This window comes from Sceloporus occidentalis, unplaced genomic scaffold (assembly GCF_023333645.1).
Source record: "Sceloporus occidentalis isolate IW3139 unplaced genomic scaffold, rSceOcc1.0.p SCAF_5, whole genome shotgun sequence".
Classification (NCBI taxonomy): domain Eukaryota; kingdom Metazoa; phylum Chordata; class Lepidosauria; order Squamata; family Phrynosomatidae; genus Sceloporus; species Sceloporus occidentalis.
Window position 1 is genome coordinate 33,638,276 of NW_028316985.1, and position 21,640 is coordinate 33,659,915.

At 44.0% G+C, this 21,640-nt stretch overlaps 1 protein-coding gene across 1 annotated transcript in view; it reads right to left on the reverse strand.

Annotated features, from left to right (window-relative positions):
• The window catches only part of CARD10 (caspase recruitment domain family member 10), an 81,991-nt gene that overhangs the window by 19,025 nt on the left and 41,326 nt on the right, over positions 1 to 21,640 (reverse strand). The window contains exons 13-17 of the mRNA XM_089528116.1: positions 20,504 to 20,544; positions 19,107 to 19,227; positions 14,831 to 15,011; positions 8,215 to 8,338; positions 6,703 to 6,943 (exon numbers count right to left, since the gene is read on the reverse strand). Of these exons, the coding sequence (XP_089384242.1) occupies positions 6,703 to 6,943; positions 8,215 to 8,338; positions 14,831 to 15,011; positions 19,107 to 19,227; positions 20,504 to 20,544 (708 nt within the window). The remainder of the gene's footprint in view (positions 1 to 6,702; positions 6,944 to 8,214; positions 8,339 to 14,830; positions 15,012 to 19,106; positions 19,228 to 20,503; positions 20,545 to 21,640) is intronic.

A 21,640-nucleotide genomic window follows, 5' to 3' on the forward strand; every position in this document is an offset into this window, starting at 1 on the left:
ATGCAACCCGTCTGTTGCAAGAAGTCCCTCCTCATGGAACCGCAGCCCATGATCGAAGAATCCAAATCCTTCTCGGCGGCACCATCTGCGAAGCCAGTTGTTCACATCTGCTATTTTCCTCTCCCTTCCTGGACCATGCCCTTCAACTGGCAGAAGAGACGAGATGACAACCTGTACATCCATTCCTTTCAGCTTCCTACCAAGCGCCTCGTAATCCCTTTTGATGTTCTGAATGCTGTGTCTTGCAGTATCATTAGTTCCCACGTGGACCAAAAGGAAGGGGTATTGGTCAGTAGGCTTGACCAGTCTTGTCAGCCTCTCTGTCACATCACGGATCTTTGCACCTGGAAGACAACACACCTCTCAAGACATCTTGTCAGGCCTACAAATCACTGCTTCTGTACCCCTCAGCAAGGAGTCCCCCACTACGACCACACGCCTCCTCCGAGGCTTAGCAGCGACTGTTCCCTCGGGTGGGACTCTCAGGCTCCCCTCCTCTGTCCCTGAAGTCTGTCCATGCTGCTCTTCTTCATCCTCCTTGATAAGGGAAAGAGCTTCGAATCAATTCTCTAGCTGCAAGCTCCCCGAACAATTCCTTCTTGGCTTACTTCTCTTTGTGACATTCCTCCAGCTGTCTGCCTCCTCTGTTTGGCAAGTGACCTCTTCCACCCTAGCATCTTCCTCTGCGTGGTACTCATCCAAGATGGTTAGTTCGATTGTGTCCAGGAAATCCTCTTGTTCCCTAATATGCTGAAGTGTAGCTACTCTGGACTCCAGCTGCTGCACTTTCTCCTCCAAGAGTGCTACCAACTTGCACTTGGTGCATGTGAAGTTCTCCACTTCTGTAGGCAAGAAGAGAAACATCCCACAAGAGTTGCAGGTGACTGCGGCAGATCCCTCGTTGTCCATACTGCAAAGTCTTTAGTAATAAATATAACAGTCAATCTACTGGGAATACTTCTTTAAAGGTAAGTACTGGCTGCTATCTTACACTTAAAGGGAAGGTTCTGTTTCAATATCTGATTCTAACCTGATGCCACTTGAGCAGAGTTGTTGAGTTAAAGTAAATGAAAATAATATAAAATATATAAAGCTAGTCTGCTAGCTCCGCCCCCTTGTGACTCACAGATGTGACTCACAGAAGCTCCGCCCCTTCAGCAACGAGCACATGGTCTCAAGCACACGGTCTCAAAATGGCTGCCAAGCAGCTCCTCTCCTTCTCCTCTCTGGCCGGACTGTACTACAGTCCCTCTGTTCCAGGAAAGGACACAGCTAAAGCTGATAGCAAGCACTCCTGTCTTTCGCTTTTACCTGATTTGACATCAGAAGCACTCCCAAACTGCCAACACAGCCTTTCAGGGGAGTGTGACCCCGTCTAGGACCGGTTGACCTATCCTTATACCTGGGTTAGTGGGGTGGGCAACATGTACCTCCGTCTTATCTGGATTCAGCTTCAATCTGTTTTTCCTCATCCAGTCCATTATCGCTTTAAGACAGTCACTGAGAGTAGAGATACTGTCTTTGGTCTGAGCTGTGGTATGAGGCATGGAGAAGTATATTTGGGTGTCATCATGGGGCGTGGTGTATACTGATAACACCACACCCCATGGCTTCATATATATATATTGGATAGCACTGGGAATAAAATGGTGCCTTGAGGGACGTCAAATTTGAGCTCTCTTTTAGAAGAGCAACTGTTCCCTTTGGAACCTGCCTGAGAGATAGGACTGGAACCACCACAATGCCATGCCTCCGACTCCCAGCTCTCCCAGACACTCCAACAGAATGTCATGATCAATGGTGTCAAAAGCTGCTGAGAGGTCTAGAAGTACCAGCAGGTCACACTCCCCTTATCGATACCCAGATGAAAATCATAGACCAAGGCTACCATGGTGGTCTCAGCTCCATATCCAGTCCCAAAGCTGAGTTGAAGGGCAACTGCTCTCTCGATTACATTGCTCAAAAATGGGAGGTGTGAGACTGGTCTGTAACTGTTCATGTCCAGGGGGTCTAAGGAAGGTTTCTTCAGGAGTGGTCACATTACCACTTCATTTAGGCAAGATGGTAATTAATCATTCCTTATTGATGACACATTTTAGATAATTTATTATGCCATCTCCTCCCTGGACAACAACCATGAGAGGCAAGGATCGAGAGAGCACATTGTCTTCTTCACACTACCAAGGAGTTTGTCCACATCCTTGATACTTACAGACTTGAACTGATTCAGTTTAGCCTCATTCATAGAGTTGCTGGACACCTCATTGGTCTGTTATAATACCAGCATTCAAGTCAGTTCTTATGAAATGTGCTGCCCACATGGTCCTTTTAGTAAGCAAAGCCTACTGAGTTTTTTCTCATCCTCATCCTTAGCAATCTAGCATCAGTTCCCATTTCTCACAGGGAGACACAAAAACATGGGTGCACACAGCACATCTTTGTGAAGGAATGAAGAACCTTTGCATGCCCCCTCCCATCAGCTGCTGCCAGAATGACTAATGGTAAGGAATTGTGGGAATTACAGACCAAAATATCTGCAGTAGAGATTAGACTATTCAGTATGACAGGCAGAGAATGGGGTAGGTTTGGGCATCACTGTAATAATTTCCTAAAATAGTCAGCAATCTAAGATACAGTGGATGAACACACTTGGAAACACTGCTGTGGTAAGTGGTCAGCCTGACTGCAAGCCCTCCTTGGTGCTCCAAGTTTCTTGATGGAAAGTTTTCGGTTTTGCAAAATTTAATCGCAGCCCCTACAGACCAAGCCCACTCCAATTTGCACAGTTCCACCCCTTCAGCTGCAGAAACACTGACAATGAAGCCTAGCGCAATCCACATAGTTTCAGATGCAGAACATCACTTTGCATTCTGTTTCTTGCTCACAATAGAACAGGGATGAGCAACTCCAAGCCTCGTAACCAAATTTGATCTTTTTAGTCTGATCCTCTGGAGTTTCCCAATTAGCCATGACACTTTTACTGTGACACCACTAACTTCCCCATTTTTGTACATGTCTTCCCCATTCTAAAAAGCTAAAATGCCTCTCTTAAGGCCAACTGGCAATAAGAGCTTTAAACTAAAATAAGTTGGCATGATTAATCCCACCCAACTGCCTTTGGTTTCAGTCAGCACTGGAACTCACCACCACCCCACACACACACACACACACACACACACACACAGGTGTCCTAAGGGTGAAAGATGTGACAGAATGTGACATGGACTTCCATTAAGGCTGTTACTGACTAAAGCAAGGATGGGGAACTAGCAGACCTCCAGATGTTTTGGGACTCCAGCTCCCAGTAGTCTGCAAGAAAAAATGTACATTCCCTTTGTGTTTCGAATGGTGTTCATATCGGTTGCCTCAGGAACTGTTTTTGAAGAAGAGGATGACAGGGGAACGCCTCTTCTACAACACTGCCTACCAACTGCAATCTTTATAAGTATTTATAATAAAAATTGTAAAAATAATAATTCAGCTTCTTTTCTTTTCAAGTGTTGCCTGATTAAATCGCAGATGCCTTTTTGGTCTATTGAAGAGGGCTCTGAATTATTAATTTAAATGATTAAAGGCCACAGCCTAAACTTTTAAGTACAAAATTACTGACTTTCACTCTGTTCCAAATACTTTATGTCAAGGAGTATGAAAATGTGTGGTCCTCCAGATGCTCTTGGACTGCAGCTTCCATGAGCCCTAGGTAACATAGCAAACAGTGAGGGATTATGAGAGTTTCCATCCAGCAACGTCAGGAAGGCCACCCATTCTCCATCCCTGGCTTTACAAAATTCTCATGCCAGTCATCCCAAACACACTGGCAACTTCCAGATTAGGCTACTCTAATGAGGTCTAGGTGGAGCAGCCCTTAAACATGACTTGGAAGCTACAGCTAGTACAAAATGAAACAGATAGACCGTTGAATGAACAGAAAAAACACAAAGATATCATATAGCTCTAGTCTTAAAAGAACTATATTGGCTGCCAAGTATGCTTCTGGTCTGAATTCAAGGTGCTGTCAATGATCCTCAAGGCCCTAAATAGAGATAACACCTCTGCCTATACGGAACTGCTCAGAGACTGAGGTCTGCAGGACAGACTCTCCTCTGTGTCCCACAATGAGGGGAATACACAGTGGGAAGATGTGGGAGAAGGTCTTCTCTATTATAGCATCCCCCACTGACAGAGGCACAACTAGTGCCAGTGTTGGTATCATTCCAGCACAAAGTAAAAACATGTTATGGGGGAGTGAGTTATTAAAATCTTTGGGGCCTAATTGGTATTTCTTGAATCTGCATATATCTTTTGGCTTTAAATTGTTTTAAACCTATTCAACTAAGTTTTAACCATCTTGTTCTAATTTCTCAATTTACGTAATATGCTTTTATACTGTAAACCACTTTCAATACCACATTGAAAGAAAGGTGGGAATTAAATTAAACATTTTTAATAGTACTGTTTTATATTGTTTAAATTTGTCAAACTCATTTTAGTATACACTGCCCTGGGCTCCTATGAAGTATAAATATTTTAATTAATAAATAAAACAATATTAGAGATAAGTGCAGTGAATAAAGACCAAGGTCAGTCTTCTGGATATTAGCACCCAAACAGAAATTTGAGCCTGGGGCTGTGAAAACCTACTCCATCCATTGGGCAACAGTGACTAATTCCTTGCAGATCTCAGGCTGTCTGTCCAACAGAAGCACCTCATGTGTCATTGTCTAACCCAGTAGCATCCAAATACTGTTGTTGTTCTTTTTTACTTCTGGGAACTGTGGACCAAAAACATAATTTTCCTATGCTCTCAGCTATCTAAAACCTACATTTATTTATTCAGAATGGTGCATACCCACCCTCCTCAGGGGAAGAAAAAAAAAATCCAATAGAAATGTAATTGAGGCATCCGAGAACCAAATAAAACTCAATTAGTACTCTAAAACCCAAGTCTGTCTAAAATTAATCCAATAAATTACATAAATATTACAAAATAGTCTTTAAAACTCTGTTTAAATAAGGATGTTTTGCAGAATCATGCAGACGCAATGCTGGCCAAATCCTCCCTGGGCAGAATGTTCCATAAGACCTGATGCATATTCCGACTGTTTGCATTTCTCAAATTGATGGCATTGAGAAGGGATTTTCTTAATGAACATAATTGGGGAAGGGAGTGCTCTTTAAAATCCACACCTAAAACAGAAAAAGAATTGTTTTCCTATCCAGGCACCCGGATATCATAGTGGCACTTTGGCCCTCCAGATGGTTTGAAAGTTAATCATTAATACATTACCCACCATCCCACACATTACCACTAGCCATGCTGTTGAGGGCTTGGGGTGTGTGTGAAAAAAAAACATCTGGATGGCCAAAAGTCCCTCATTCTGGTTCTATGAAATAAAAACCAACTTATATTTCTACTTTAAAAAAAAAGATATAGACAAGTTGGAGCTGGTTCAGAGAAGAAAACAAGAATGATGAGAGGTGTGGAGAATAAAACATACAAAAGGAGGCTGAAGCCCCAGGTTCATGCTAATGAAGAGAGGATGGAAGGGGTGACACAATTACACTCTTTCAGTTGCTAAAGGCCTGTCACAAAGAGGAGGGTACACATTTGTTCCCTGCTGACCCAGAGAATAATAATAATAATAACAATAATAACAATAACAATAATAATAATATCCCGCTTCTCCAAATGATCGAAGCGGCTTACACTAAAATCCATAAAATATAATAACAGCATGTTTCATTATATCCCAAACACTCCCTAACCCTCCCATCCACAATAAAATACAATTAAATTATTGGACAGTTATTAAAAAAATAATTAAAAGCAGGGAGAGGCAGTTAGGGCAATTGTCAAATGAATAAATGCAAGGTTACTGGGAGTTCATCTTAATCAGGAAAGACCTGCTGGAAGAGATATGTCTTGACTGCCTTTTTGAAAGAATCAAGACTGGTAATACTTCAAATATCTTCCAGCAGGCTATTCCATAATTTGGAATAGTAGGACTGGGTCAAATGGTTTTAAGTTACAGGAGAGCAGATTTTGATTGAACATTAGAAAGAAATTCTTGACAGAGTGGCTCAACAATGGAACCAATTACCTAGACAGGGGCTCCTTCTGTGGGCATCTTCAAAATAAGGCTAGACAGCTACCTGCTGGAAATACTCTAGCTGTTTTTTTCTAAATTGAACTGGGAATCAAACACCATGGCCTATGGGGGCCCTTCCAACCTAATGATTCTATGATAGTACCTCTAATGCTATTCAGTTGCTGCAGTTACCAGAAGCCAAAGAAGAGGGTGTTTAAAAATTACACTAGGCCAAACTTTTGGTCTATCTAGTCAAACACTGTCCACTTTAAGGGCAGACAGAGGCCTTCCACATCACCAGTTACTTGATCCTGTTTCAAACTGGAGATGTCAAGGACTGAACTCTGAATCTTTCGAGAACAAACCACAAGTACAGAGAGTGAGCCTTCTCTGATGAAATGCAGGGAATTACTCTTTTCTTGTCATAGAATTTAGAAACACTGTTTAGGGGAGGGGGCATACTACAATTTCCACAATTCTTCCCAGTCAGCATGGCCAGTCCTGGGAGCTGTAGTGCAAAATGACAAATTTTCCATCCTTATCAGACTCTAAAGGCTAACTGGCATACAAGAAAAGTTTTCACTTCCAACACCAACACCCAAACCTTCTGTACCTGCTGTAATTAGGTATTGTGCCTTTATCCAAGTCCCGGAGAGTGAAAGGGTCCACTCGAGCACAATACCATTCCAGCCGTCCCTTGTGCAAGGTGTCAGTGATGTGCAGGATTTCACGGCACTTCACACACAGTGCATAAGGGTCCGCAAGCTCCAGGAGGTTCAGGTTGGCCCGCACATAGAAGGAGTCACCAGGAACCTTCTGCCCAGCATCTAGGGCTTCCTTGAGAGGCTGGTATCCTAACAAGGAGAGAAGGCAAGGAAAAAAGACCCTGATTGATAAGAACAGAGATCTGCCTAGTCCAGCATCCTATGTTCCATGATAGCCAATTGCAGAACTCTAAGGAAGAAAGACATCAGAGCAAGAATCCTCTTTTCCAAGTCTGAGGGTGTGCAGAATATCCACATTTAATTTAAACACCGTGGTAAAAGGTCTCTTAATACGCTGAAATTTGCACCAAAAACTTCTCACAATATGAAACACCATTGAAAAAATGCACAAGAACTGTCATCATCTCACCCAGCAGGGAGAAAACATTAAAATTTTCATTGTTACATGCAAGAATACATTCCATCAAATAGAGGAGCACCCTTCAGTCCAAGAAAAGGAGGCAGCAGCAACAGGTAGAGCCAGGATGAGTTCCTTGCTGTTTTCAATGGGACCCAAGGTTCCACGATTAGGACAATACTGTATTGTGAAAAGGCTTTCTTAAGCAGCCTTCCTCAGCAATGACTCCTCCAGAGGTGATGGATCACAACTCTAACCATCCCCACCCAGCACAGCCATGGTGATGAGAGTTATAATCACCCATATCTGGAGGACATCAAGTTGGGAAAGACTGCTCTAGGGCCCTTGAAGTAGGACTCTCCACATAAACTGACAGCAGTCTGAAAACCTGCCAGGATGGATAGAGACTTACATTGAGCATGCTATTTCAAAGGAAGCACAAGCATCCTGAAACTGGAACCCAAACTGCTCTGCAGGTAGTTACACTTATTACCTGCTTCTAAGACTACAGGGAAGTTTTGTGCATAAGGTAGCCAGATTTGGGCAACTTCTAGTTTGGAGGCATTGGTTAAGATTAGGGGTTCAAACATTTCAAGGATAATATATAGCAGTCAAGCCATAGAGCAGTTAAAAGGGGTACAAATGATAACAGGAATTTTTCCAAGTTATCACCAGCAACATATATGGCACTCTAAATATAAATCTCTATAGTATGTGCATATTTTCCACAATCCATTTTGCTTTGTGTAGGATGAGACAGAAAATGGCACCACACAGCATGCTGTGGTGAAGCCTCACTACATATGGACTCAGGATTTCAAGATATTATTCTGCCATCATAGGGACTAGAAAATTCTTGGGGTTTTTAAAATCAAATCTGAAAGATACAGACTTCTAACCCAGATGTTCAGTTCACAGACATGTAGAATACATATTGTCTTTGCTGTCCAAATGAATTAAGGATAAACAGTCACACATAACATGTGCTCTTAAAGCAACTTACCTGTTCTATCCTGTAGGAAGAGGAGAGAAGACGGGTCATCCCAGTGCAACAGACTCAGGTAAGCTACCTCCCGGGTGCAGTTCTCAAGGGAGAGCACCTCCCCATTTAGCTGTGTCCCCCTAATCTGCCACAGAATCACAAAAAGAAAGGAAACATTGATCAAACATCAAAAGCTTTATAATAATATTTCTGGACTACAAAGCAATATGCTGGTGCTGCATTCCACCTTCTCCCCTTTCTCCACCCTAGCCATCTCACTGTGTATTCGCATTATACAACTGTACCAGTTCAACAGCACTTTAACTTTTCTGGTTCTGTCCAACAGAATCCTGGGATATATAGTTTGATGGAGTACTTAGAATTGTTTGTAAATAGGCATTATTTGTCTCTAGCAGAGAATTCTAACCCTCTTACCAAAATCCCAGGACTCTGTAGCATGGAGCCATAGCAATTAAAGTGGTATCAAGATGCTAGGTTTAAATACCCTGAAGGCAACGGATCCCATCTGATATAATAAATAATAAATAAATAAAACTTTTATTTATATACCGCCCTTCCATTGATCAGGGCGGTGAACAACATAATACAAATAATACATACAGTAAAACATTTTAAAAACAATCATAAAACCCCCGGTCAGCTCTCCAAATTGCCGTCAGCAAGAGAGAGAGGCCATCTAGGACTTCATTCGGGGAATGCAGTTCGAAATAGGAGGGTCTTTAACTCCCTCCTAAACTGAGCCAGGGAGGTGGCCGAGCGGAGCTCTGTGGGCAGCGTGTTCCAAAGGGTCGGGGCAACGATGGAATACGTCCTCCTCGATGTCGAGGAGAGTTTAGCCCCAGGTACCCTAAGTAATTGCTGCCCAGAAGTTCTGAGGGTGCGGGGCGGAATGTATGGGGAGAGGCGGTCCTTCAGGTATCCTGGGCCCAAGCCATGTAGGGCTTTATAGGTAATCACCAACACCTTGTACTGTGCCCAGAAGCGAATAGGCAGCCAGTGCAGGTCTTTGAGCACCGGTGTTATGTGGCTGGTCCTGGAAGTACCAGTGACCAGCCTGGCCGCCATGTTCTGTACCAGCTGTAGCTTCCGGGTATGATACAAGGGTTGCCCCATGTAGAGCGCGTTGCAGAAATCCAATCTAGAGGTTACCAGAGCATGTACCACCGTTTCTAAGTCCCTCTGGGCCAGGTATGGGCGCAGCTGGCGAATAAGCCGAAGCTGGTAACAGGTGTTCCTGACCGTCGCATTCACCTGAGATGTAAGGTGAAGCGACGAATAAAGAAGCACCCCCAGACTGCGCACGGAGTCCTTCAAGGGAAGCGTGATCCCATTCAGGACAGGTGGAACTACCGCCATTCCTGGGCCAGGGGAACCTATCACGAGTACCTCCGTTTTCTCTGGATTCAGGCTGAGTCGGTTTTTCCTCATCCAGCCCATTACTGACTCCAGGCATGCCACGAGAGGAGAGACGCCATCCTCGGTCACTGCATCAGTCGGAGACATAGAGAAAACTATTTGGGTGTCATCAGCGTACTGATAACCCCGCGCCCCATGTCTCTGGATTATCTCTCCCAGCGGTTTCATGTAAATGTTAAATAGCATGGGAGACAGAATGGCTCCTTGAGGGACCCCAGTTGTGAGGGCCCTCTTATCGGAGCACACGTCTCCCAGCTGCACCATCTGGAACTTCCCGGAGAGGTAGGACTGGAACCACTGGAGCGCAGTGCCCCCGATACCCACCTCAGCCAGGCGCTCCAGAAGGATACCATGGTCTATGGTATCGAAAGCCGCTGAGATGTCCAAGAGCACCAACAGGGACACGCTTCCCCTGTCGATGCCCAGACGGAGATCATCGACCAAGGCGACCATGGCCGTCTCAACCCCGTAACCCGCCCGAAAGCCAGTTTGAAATGGGTCCAGATAATCCATTTCATCCAAGACCGACTGAAGCTGGATTGCAACTGCCCTCTCGATCACCTTCCCCAAAAATGGCCGATAATTATTGTGTACCAGGGGGTCGAGGGAGGGCTTTTTTAACAAAGGTTTTACGATGGCCAATTTTAATTCAGATGGAAATTGCCCTTCCCTCAAAGATGTATTAATAATCCGTCGCAGCAACGAAGTTGCTGCCGGTCCCCCCTGCGCTGCTAACCATGAGGGACAGGGATCGAGAGAGCAGGTTGTCTTCCGAACACTTCCGAGGATCTTGTCCACATCATCGGTACTCACCAACTCAAACTGATCCAGTATAATGGAGTCCACGGAGGCTCTGGACGCCTCTACCCTAGGTTCTGCTCCAATGCCAGCGTTAAGACCTTCACTTATCCGAGAGGTTTTATCCGCGGAGAAGTTGTTAAATTGGTCGCAGCAGGCCTTAGAAGGTTCAAGGATCTGGTTCTGGGTGGGAGGGAGCTGAGTTAGCTCCCTGACCACCCTGAACAACTCTGCTGGACGCGACTCCGCGGACGCGACACGAGCAGCATAGAACGAATTCTTAGCTGCTCGTATCGCCTCTCCATAGTCCTCCAAAAGGCGGTCTAGGAGAGCCTTGTCGGCTAAGCGTAGGTGTTTCTGCCAGCGGTGCTCTAGCCGTCGCAAGACCCGCTTCCTTGCCTGGAGATCTTCCGTATACCAGGGCTTACGTTTGGAAGCAGGCTTGAGAGGGCGCTTGGGAGCGATGCTGTGTATAGCCCTAGAGAGACCGGTATTCCAAATACCGGTCAGGGCATCAACAGAGTCGCCGTCACTTCCAACCATGTATCCCTCTAAGGCTTCCTGGAACCTTTTGGGTTCCATCAGCCTTCGAGGGTGGACCATCCTAATAGGTCCACCACCCCCGGGGGGGGGGTCTGGGTAGTGGCCCTGATTTTTGCCTCCACGAGGAAATGATCCGTCCATGACAGGGGGGAAATATTAATTATTTCCGCCCACGGATTTTCCACATCCGAACAGAAGACCATATCAAGTGTATTACCCTCAAAATGTGTTGGACCCTCAATCAGCTGGGACAGGCCCATGGCTGCCATGGTGTCCATGAATTCCCGAGCCGCACCGGATGGAACATAGCTGGCCATAAGAGCGATGTTGAAGTCACCCAGGACAAGTAGCCTGGGCGTCTCCAGCATCAGCTCAGCGACCAGCTGTGTCAGCTCGTTAAGGGAGTCCGCTAGCGCACGGGGTGGCCGATACACTAACAGAATCCCTAGACTATCCCTAGCTTTTAGGGTCAGGTAAATACACTCGATAAAGGACGTCTGTCGGATGTGGTTCCTGGTAAGAGGCAAGGTGTTCCTATGTATCAGAGCCACACACACACCCCGCCCACCTAACCTGGGCTGGTCTTTCACCAAGAACCCAGCAGGGGGGGCCTGTGCCCACACAGCATCCCCCTCAGGCCCAAGCCAGGTCTCAGTAATGCAAGCCAGGTCTCAATTAGAGTCCTCCAACAGATCGTGGAGGATGTGGGTCTTGTTGTTGATCGACCTGGCATTGCACAGGAGCAGTGCTTAGAAAGAAGAGTCAGCGCTTGTTAGCACTTGGATGGGAGGCTGTCAAGAAATACCAGGTGCTATAGGCTATATTTCATAGGACAGCAATGACAAACCACCTCTAAGTATTTCTTGTCAAAGAAAACCCTATGGAATTCACAAGGTCAGCCTAAGTCAACAGGCGACTGGAAGGCACATACATGCACTCAAGGCACAACAGTTATGTGATGTGGTTACTCACATGAACAATACAAGAAACAAAAGAAGACAAATGGAAATAAAGAGGTTTTCTGAGATAGGAGCTCTTTTGAAAAAACAGACTGCTGCTGGGTTTTTAGATCGTTCTCTGAAGGAGAGGTAGGCTGCTTGTGAACTTCTAAGACAGAGAATTCCTTCAGAGCTACCAAAAAGTCCAGGCCTCTGTCTAGAAGAAACTATTTCACTCTATGCATGGACATGCCCATGTCAGTAAAGGTGCATGTGACACAATATGCAGATTAAGAAAGAGAGCATGCTTGCTTGTACAGGCTACACAAATCACAGCCCACAAGGGCAGTAACACTGAATGGCTAAAGTCTAAAGGCTATAACCCACAGTTTCCTCAAGATGATGGTAGTCAGTAGCTGATACATATTATATTTAAGTATCTGCAGAAGTGCTGGCTTTGAAAGTCAATAAAAAGAAGCAGCTCCTTCACAGCAGATGTATCCTATGGGGATAAGAGACTGAGCTAAAACTCAGGAAGTCCCTGCTTCATATCTTGACTCTGCCATGAATTCACTACAGGGCCTGAAGGCAAGCCCTTCTATGAGTTTTCTTTCTGAAAAAAAGGGCAGAGGATAGAATACTTGGCCTAAGGGCTAGGCAGAGCGAGACATTTCAGGCAGAAAATACTGTGGGACAAAGAAAGGCTAAAGCTTTATACCCATCCAACCTGCTCTATATCCCCCTAAGCTACCCAGTGCCCTGGGGCACAGTGGAAAATGCTGTCTTGACAACAAAATTATCAGCTACAAGTCTACACAGTTTTTTTATAAATAGAATGGAAAAGCAGCCATATTGCCTTTTGTCTTTGACAGCAAAATGTTTTGGCCCAGAGCTGCATGACCTATATATTACAAAGCAATTAGAAGAATCAGAATTTGCAGCATTATTTTTAAACAGTAATTAGAATCATAGAATCATAGTTGGAAGAGACCACAAGGGCCATCCAGTCCAACCCCCTGCCAAATTAGTTGACCGTAACATTTTGGGAGTAGCTTCTTCTCAATATAAATTACAGGCAAATTTTATTATGTGTTGCCCCAATTTATAACATTTCAAATATACAATGTTTCTTCATAAATAAATAAATGAAAGTATCAACCACAACACATAGAGGAAGAAAGCAACTGTAGTCTTAACATTGCTGGGAGGAAGGGATTTCCTTTGCTTGCTTAAACTGAGGAGCATGAGAGGGAAGAAGAAACTTTAATGTCAGAAAAGCATCTCCTGGCCTGCCTTAAAAGCGTATGTAAGAGGGTGATGAAAAAACCTGAATCTTGCAGTTTTGGTGCAGCTGGAAAGAGTTTCCTTTGCTTGCTTTGGTGGGGATGAATAACTGGAATCTTATCATCTTGGAAGGGGCTTCTCTAGCCTGGAAAAAATAGGGTCTGAAGTTTTATGCTTTAAACCTCTTTAAAATTTGTGGCACGTTAAGTAAAAACACGAACTTTGTGGCTACTTCAGCTCCATAGGAATGCATCCCCTTGGTCTCCAATGATTTCCTAAGAAACTTACTCCCCCCCTTTATGTCAGTCTCAATTTAAATCACCTGTCCAGCAACCAACCATAATGTAAATCAAGATTTGCTTGTACTTCCTGGTCCTGATAAGGATTATGAATAAATGTATGTTAAATGCTTTAACATAGAGTAAGCAAGCTCCAGTAATCTGAGGGCTAATTTTCCACATAGAAGACCCCCTTCACATTTTGGGGGGGATGGAACTTTTTAAAACTTTAGTGGAGTCCTTTGCAAATTGAAAAGAGAATTGCTTTAAAAATTATTGGATGGAGCCAGGGGTATAGAAAAAAATTCAGATAACACAAAAGCAGTCTTGTGGGCTGCATGTGGCAGCCACATGATTCCAACCCCATAGACTAGGGTCCCATGGAAGGGCATTCCAGAGGGTGGGAGCACCCACCCAGAAGGTTTTCTCCTGTTTTCACCAAGCAAACTTGTGATGGTGGCAGGACTAAGAGAAAGCATTCCTTTGATGATCTTAAATCTCTGGCAGGTTCATACGGGATTTCAATCTGGAACCAAGACATACAGGCTTTAGAGGTCATGACCTGCACTTCGAATTATACCCGGAAGCAAACCAGTTGTCAGTGAAGCAGTTTTAACAAGGGAATTATATGCTCCCATCCATGTATATTCCACATCTCCACTCTTTTATACTTAAAAATACAAAAACAAAATTGGGCATATTGGGCCATAAAGTGAAAAAAAAACCTATCAAAATCTACAGTTAGGTAGTAACATTACTGGAGGCAACCAAAACACCTCATAAGTATGCAACCATTTGAGTTCTCCAGAAATTTTCATCAGGCTAGATGGGACAAAAATTAAGAGATTGGAGAGAGGGGAAGAAATATTGAAGTCCCAAAATTCAGCCAGACCTCATGGCTACATCTTGACTAATTATAGTATTTTCCTGTTTCTTCCCTCATTTTTGTGACCTTGGGCATGTCACTCTCAGCCTCAGAGGATAGCAATGGCAAACCCCCTCCAAAGAAACTTGCCACGAAAACTCCATGATAGGGTCAACTTTAGGGTTGCTGGAAGTCGAAAATGACTTGAAGACATATAAAACCAACAAAAGCAGACAAAGAGTTCTGAAGACTTTGAAAGCATTCCCACCTTTATGACATATGATTGGGTCCTAATAAAGTGCACCTTTGCAATGTATAACACATCCACTATGTATCAGCTGGCTTTCCATATATTTGAACTCTGTGTAGGGTGTGCTCCCCAAACCACTGAAAAGGAATACAAAAACACCACCCTCTGGTTGATTAATGTAGCTTTCACCTTCCATATCAAACTCTTCCTGTTCAAAGGGTTAATCATGACTCATTCTTCATACCTCTAGGAGTCGGCATCCCTCTCGAAGTCCTACACTCTCAGCTTCTGAACCTGGCCTCACCCACTGTACGTAAATCCCAGTTCTGTTTCCTCCAAGGATGGAGATGTCTCCCGCAAGGCCTCTGCTCTGAGGTGCTGGGATGGTCAAGGGGGGTGTGCTAGACAAATGCACCACAACAGATCTGGTTGGAGAAGGAAGGAAGTGAGTTCACCTCTGGCATTTCTAAAAGAAATACCAATAATCTGTCTTGATAAGGAGGATCCAGGAAGCCCCATAAATCATTGTGAAAATGTTTTTTTGCAGTGGCAGCTGGTGGCTCACATGTCAGTGGGCAGTGAATCAGCTCTGGGTTTTAGTTTGAACTTCAAGAGTTATCCAAGGTGCTAGACCTAGCTTGGGGTAGGGTTCAGACAAAAACTCAGAATAGATTCACTGCCTTGCTGACATGGAAGTTGCCACTGAGGGGCTTCTTGTTTCAAATTCCAGAATCTCCCCAGGCAGCATGGGCACTGTTCATATTTAATTTGTAAACCACCTTGAGTCCTAATTCTGAGAGAAAGGCAGGATATAAATAAATATAATAATAACAATAACAAGCTGGAGATTCCGGAAGCAGTAATCAAAAAGATTAACTTCCCCAAGCTCTGGTGGAGGATAGCATTGAGTCTGCCTTGCAAAAGGAATACTGCTGTTGCTATCATTGACTAATCCAAGCACAGGTAGTAGTTACAATGTTGGATTTGGAATTAGGAAGGCCCAGGTCCAAATCCCTACTTGGCCATGAGGATCACTAGCTGACCTTCAGCCAGTCACTATGTTTCAACCAAACTTATCTCACAGAATCACTATCACAGGAACGTAGCCAAATGTTTGGGGAAGGGGGGATTGGGCCCGGTGGCGCATGCACACCACAGGCGCACACCATTCATTGTATTCCAGGGCAGCTGGAATAAATTAACAGAAGAGGGGTCTGGATCTCATGGACTCCCCCCCCCCCCCCCGGCTACGTCACTGACTGTCAGGATGTGAAAGGTATCTGGGAGTCCAAGTAGACCACAAACTGAACATGAGTCAACAGTGTGATACGACAGCTAACAAGGCCAATGTGATTTTAGGCTGCATCAATAGACATATAGTGTCTAGATCAAGGGAAGTAATAGTGCCACTCTATTCTGCTCTGGTCAGGCCCCACCTGGAATATTGTGTCCAGTTCTGGGCACCACAATTTAAAAAGGATGTTGAGAAAATGGAGCGTGTCCAAAGGAGGGCGACTAAAATGGCGAAAGGCCTGGAAACCATGTCCTATGAGGAATGACTTAGGGAGCTGGGGATGTTTAGCCTGGGGAAGAGAAGGATAGCCCTGTTTAAATACTTGAAGGGATGTCACATTGAGGAGGGAGCTGTTCCAGAGACTAGGACCCGGAGCAATGGATGCAAGCTCCAGGAAAAGAGATTTCACCTCAACATTAGGAAGAGCTTCCTGACAGTAAGGGCTGTTTGACAGTGGAACACATTCCCTTGGAGTGTAGTGGAGTCTCCTTCCTTGGAGGTCTTTAAGCAGAGGCTGGATGGCCATCTGTTGGGGATACTTTGATTAAGAGTTCCTGCATGGCAGGGGGGTTGGACTGGGTGGCCCTTGCAGTCTCTTCCAACTCTATGATTCTATGATATAAAAAGAGAGGAAAGTGCTTTGGAGGAAAAGTGGTTTACTTCAATTTCAATTGATGTTTGCATTTCCATTTTATGTAAACTGCCCTAGGCACTTTTTTATTGAAGGGGTCTATAAAATGTAATAAATAAGTCATATAGCCCCAAATGGAAAAAAAAAAGTATATCAATTGCTTTCCTCCATTACCCAAAGTGGTGGGAGGGGATATCTCAAATATCTGGAATAACCCTTCCAATGTAGTGTCACTTCATTCAGTGCACTATAGAATGAGTTACTCAGTTATAACCACTTCATACTACTTTAACTGTAATCATTGCTCTTTCCTACAAAATCCTAAATGGCTCTTCTCTCAGTCCCAACAAGTACAACTGGTGGTAAAATGGGAGAAAACCTTCTTGGGGTTACACCCCAGTTCTGAAACTACTTTCCTAGAGAAACTAGATAGGCCCCCATCACAGTGTCCGACTAATGGAAGAAGAAGACTGTTTTGTTTCAATAGACCTTGGTGTACTGATTACTTATGAAGAAAGTGTTTTCAATAATAATGTCTGCTTGTTGTGTTTCCAGTGGATATCCTTTTAAAAGTATTTTTGACTCTACTGGTAGTTCAATTAAATTTTAAATTTTATTTATTTTAATGATGTGAACTTTTCATCTCTGTAATTCAACAAGTACTTAGCCTCACCACCCGATGGCGCTGCTGTTACAAAAGAGTTTTACCATTGTGCAGTACATTCTTTTAGAAGCCTACTGTCAAAGTTTCAGTCAATTCCCTTCATTTGTTTTGTTTTGATAGCCTTTGGAAGCAAGCATGTCGGTCGGTTTTACAAAAATGGCAAAAGAGCAGTATCGTTCAGTGATTCGATTCTTGTTTTTGGAAGGGAAAACGCGCAGCGAAATCAAAGAATGCTTGGATGCTGTGTACGGTGACTCTTCTCCTTCGATGGCGACCATCAAGAATTGGTTCAACAAGTTTGATCGTGGCCACACGTCGGTTTTTGATGAGCCACACTCAGGTGCCCCAAAAACGGCTACTACAGAGGAAAACATTAAAAAAATCTACAATCTCGTGTTGACAGACCGCCGACTGAAGGTTCGAGAGATAGCTGAGACTGTAGGCATCACAGAAGGAATGGTGCATCATATTTTACATGAAGAACTGGGCATGAGAAAGCTGTCAGCGTGATGGGTGCCACGTTTGCTCACACTGGAGAACAAGCACAACCATGAGACCACATCGGTGACGTGTTTGGCATTGTTTAAGCACAATCTGGCGGCGTTCTTGCATCGTTTCGTGACCGTTGACAAAACATGGATCCATTGGTACACACCAGAGACCAAGGAATAGTCGAAACAGTGGACTTTACCCGGTGAACGTGCTCCGAAGAAGGCGAAGACTGTTCTATCGGCCGGAAAGGTGATGGCCACCGTTTTCTGGGATTCACAAGGTGTGATCCTCATCAATTACCTCGAGAAGGGTAAAACAGTCACAGGGCTCTATTATGCCGACTTATTGGGCCTATTCGACGCCGAACTGAAGAAAAAACAGCCCCATTTGGCGAAGAAAAAAGTGCTGTTCCACCACAACAACGCGCCGGCTCACACCTCCACGGTCGCTATGGCCAAATTGGTCAAATTGGGCTACAAATTGCTGCCCCATCCACCGTATTCTCCAGATTTGGCCCCCTGTAACTTCTTTTTGTTTCCAAACCTGAAAAAGTCACTCTCCGGGAAAAGATTTGGGTCGAATGAGGAGGTCATCGCCGCCACGGAGACCTATTTTGCAGACCTCAGGAAAATGTATTTTTCAGACGGGTTAAAAAAGTTGGAGCATCGCTGGGCCAAGTGTATCGAGCTAAAAGGAGACTATGTTGAAAAATAAATTGCCACTTTTCCAAAATTTTCATTTTTCTTTTGTAGGCTAAGTATTTATTGAATGACCCTCATATGTAAGCTGTTTGGAGTTTCAGTCTGAGAAAAAGGCAAGACACAGTCAGTCCTCCATATTTAGATTTTTTATCCATGGATTCAAGCATCCAAGATTGCAAATATTTTAAAATTATATAAATTCCCAAAACCAAACCTTGATTTTGCCATTTTATATAAGGGACACAATTTTACTCAAAAGTCACTACTGGATGAAATTGGCCAATGGTCTGACTCAATATCAGGCAGCTCAATATTAGGCAATTTGACTCAGTGTCAGGCAGCACTATCAGGCAGTACTTTCACAATCAAGGACAGGCAAGGGAACAGTGTCAGCAACAGTAGCAGCAGCAGTATAGGTCCCAGAAGCAAGAAGAAGAAGAGTCCTGAAAATGGATGACATGGAATAGTGGCCATAGACCACACAAGCTTACCCACAGTGCCTTACCCAGAGCTTGGAAAAGTTACTTTTTTGACTACATCACCCAGAATTTCCCATGTACCAAGGCAAAGGATGGCATTCATTGCAGAAATACTAGAGCCACAATTCCTTTTGTTTGCCACTAGCTATGCTTGTTGGGCCAATTCTTCCAATCTGATTATCTCATCTTCTAAAGCACTTGAATTCATAAAGCTGCTCTTAGAAACCATTGGGAGATGGGGGACAAAAGGCAAACAGACCTCCTGGAAAACTCCTGCTGGTTAGAGATAGTGGATAAGCAGAGTTCTGACTTTGCCCTTGTGTGTGCACTGCCAGAAGAAGAAGGGGATCTAGCAGAGGAGACTGTAGTGGTGATGCTTCCTGTAAAGAGAAAAGAGTGGAAAGCAAGTTACCATGCACAGCACTCAGGGTTTTACCATTAATCAGCTTCTTAAAGAGAACTGAGCAGATTTAGATCAGAACGCTGAAGCAGATGGGGCAGGAAAAGACCAAACAGGAATCTTTTCCATGAGTAGCTCCCATATAATTGGGGTAACTTTTAACAATCCAGCCATGTGGGTGATGGCCAGGCATATAAGCCAGTCATCCTCAGTCAGAACTGCCAGACTACATTTCTCATCATGTTCAGCTTCTAGCCATGTTTGTAGACATTTGGATCCAACAAGTTTGGAGAGTACTGAGATGGAGAACACAGGTGTGTTTCCCACAGAGTGAGTCTATGTGCCTGCCGTCTTACTTGTGGGGGGGTTCATTAAGTGATCAGGCAATTACCCCCTACTTCCATAGCTGGGGTATTTGTTAGGTGAGCCATGCAAGGTCTTGTCATAAGCAAGTAGCTTCCCTGCAGCAGAACAGAGCTTGGTAATGTTACTTGTTTGGGTTACAGTTCCCAGAATTCTTCTATCCAGCATCGTCATTCTGTCTGGGGATTTGGGATTGTAATCCAAAAAAGTAACTTTGAGCAGAGGTAACTTTAACACACACACACACACACACACACACACTATTTATAAGGTCCTGAAAAATGTATTACTCAGCACAACATCTTCTGCATTCCATTGAATATCTGCACTGGATTCCAAGAAAGGAGGAAGCAGGAGAAATGTGAACTGTATTCTGCTATGTGTTTAATGGGCCCTAAGCAACTCTCCCCTATCTTTAACATCTGAATGCAGAAGCCAGTCTTTTGCACATAAGCCAATCCTCCTGGGTAAATGCACTGGTAAAGAAAAATGCCACAAATCTAGCCAGGCCCAAGATATACAGTGAGACATGCTCTAGAGATTTACAGCCTGTCAAGAGGAACCGATAACGGCCTGAAGCTGAAGCATTTATCAATTGCAGTTCTTCCTACTCCTCTGAAACTGAATCGAATTGTCAAATAAAAAAAAAATCCATTATAAATTAACCACACAAGACTGGAATCACCCAAGAACTGAGGCATCCATGCATGCATGCATGAGGGTTGGTGAGCCCCTGGAGGTGTTCCCAGAGCTAGTAGAACAAGTGTGGGGCAAGGGCACCCCCTTGTGGGAACACAGTCATGCAACTGATTTGGTGGGGGAAGTCACTCTCTCTCCCACCCCAGTCCTCTCAATGCTTCTTTCAAAGAGAAATGAAATAATATGAGCAATACCTGTTAAGTCTTCCATGCTGCCAAAAGATCCGTAAGACTGACTGAGGGCACAAAGAAATATACAGAAAGTGACATTAATTCAAATTCTTACATGTATCAGAGCTTTGTTCCCCTGCCCCATTCACACATACCCTTACACTGTTTTTTCAAAGATAATGACAAGCACTATTATCTGATATGTTTACATTTCTACATTTTTCACATTTACTCAGCCTCTTTCTTCTACCCAAGAGCAGAGGAGTATAGCTTTACCTCTCTGTTCAACTCACTGTAGAACTAACTTTGTAGAAACTCTTAATTCCCCATCACATTCCCATCACAGTGCCTTTGCATAAACCACATCTTGAGAAAGTCCCTTTTCTGGATGACAAATCCTAGAACTCCCAGCTAGCACTGCTGGGGGATTCTGGGAGTTGTAGTTCACAAGGAGCTTTCTTGAGCACTGCTACATATAGTGAAAACAGCAGAGGCAGAATGGTGATGCTTGAGGAACCAGGCTAGAATTAAAACTGCTATTTCTTTCATTTCCAGCTCTGAGCAGGGTCCCTTTGCTCCCCTGTCCATCTTGATTCGTGAGTGTTAAGTGTGATGAAAACTTGATGAGATTTTAACTGCTCACTTGAATACTTTCTGTTTTAGAATAGAAAGTAGGCAGGAAAGAGGCTGGGAAAATAGCAATCAAACTGGTCCCAAGCTCCCACAAGCACCCAGTCTGTTGTATTACTCCAGTGCTAGATTAAAATGGAGATGAGACAGGAAGTGTAGAACTCAACCCTGTTAAATATATTCCAATTAAAAGAATGGTGTACAGGTCTACAGAGCACTTGTCCTAATCTGCTCTGGGAATTTTTGTAAATTGTCTTCCTCAAATGGGGAACAATATGCAGCTGGGCACTTTCTTTCCCTACTTCACCCCTCCAGTCTTTCCTTGGATGTATGAAGCAGCCGTAACCCACATGGGGAAAGACAGAAGAGAGGGCAACTAATACTCTCTGGAATAAACATGGGAAAAGAGAGAGGATAGGGTGGTGAATCAGTTCTGGATTTTAGTCCAAACTTCTACCCAAGGTTCTGTCCAAATAGATAGCTATCCAAGTAACTATCCAGGGTTCTGCACTCCTTTGGGCTACTATGCAA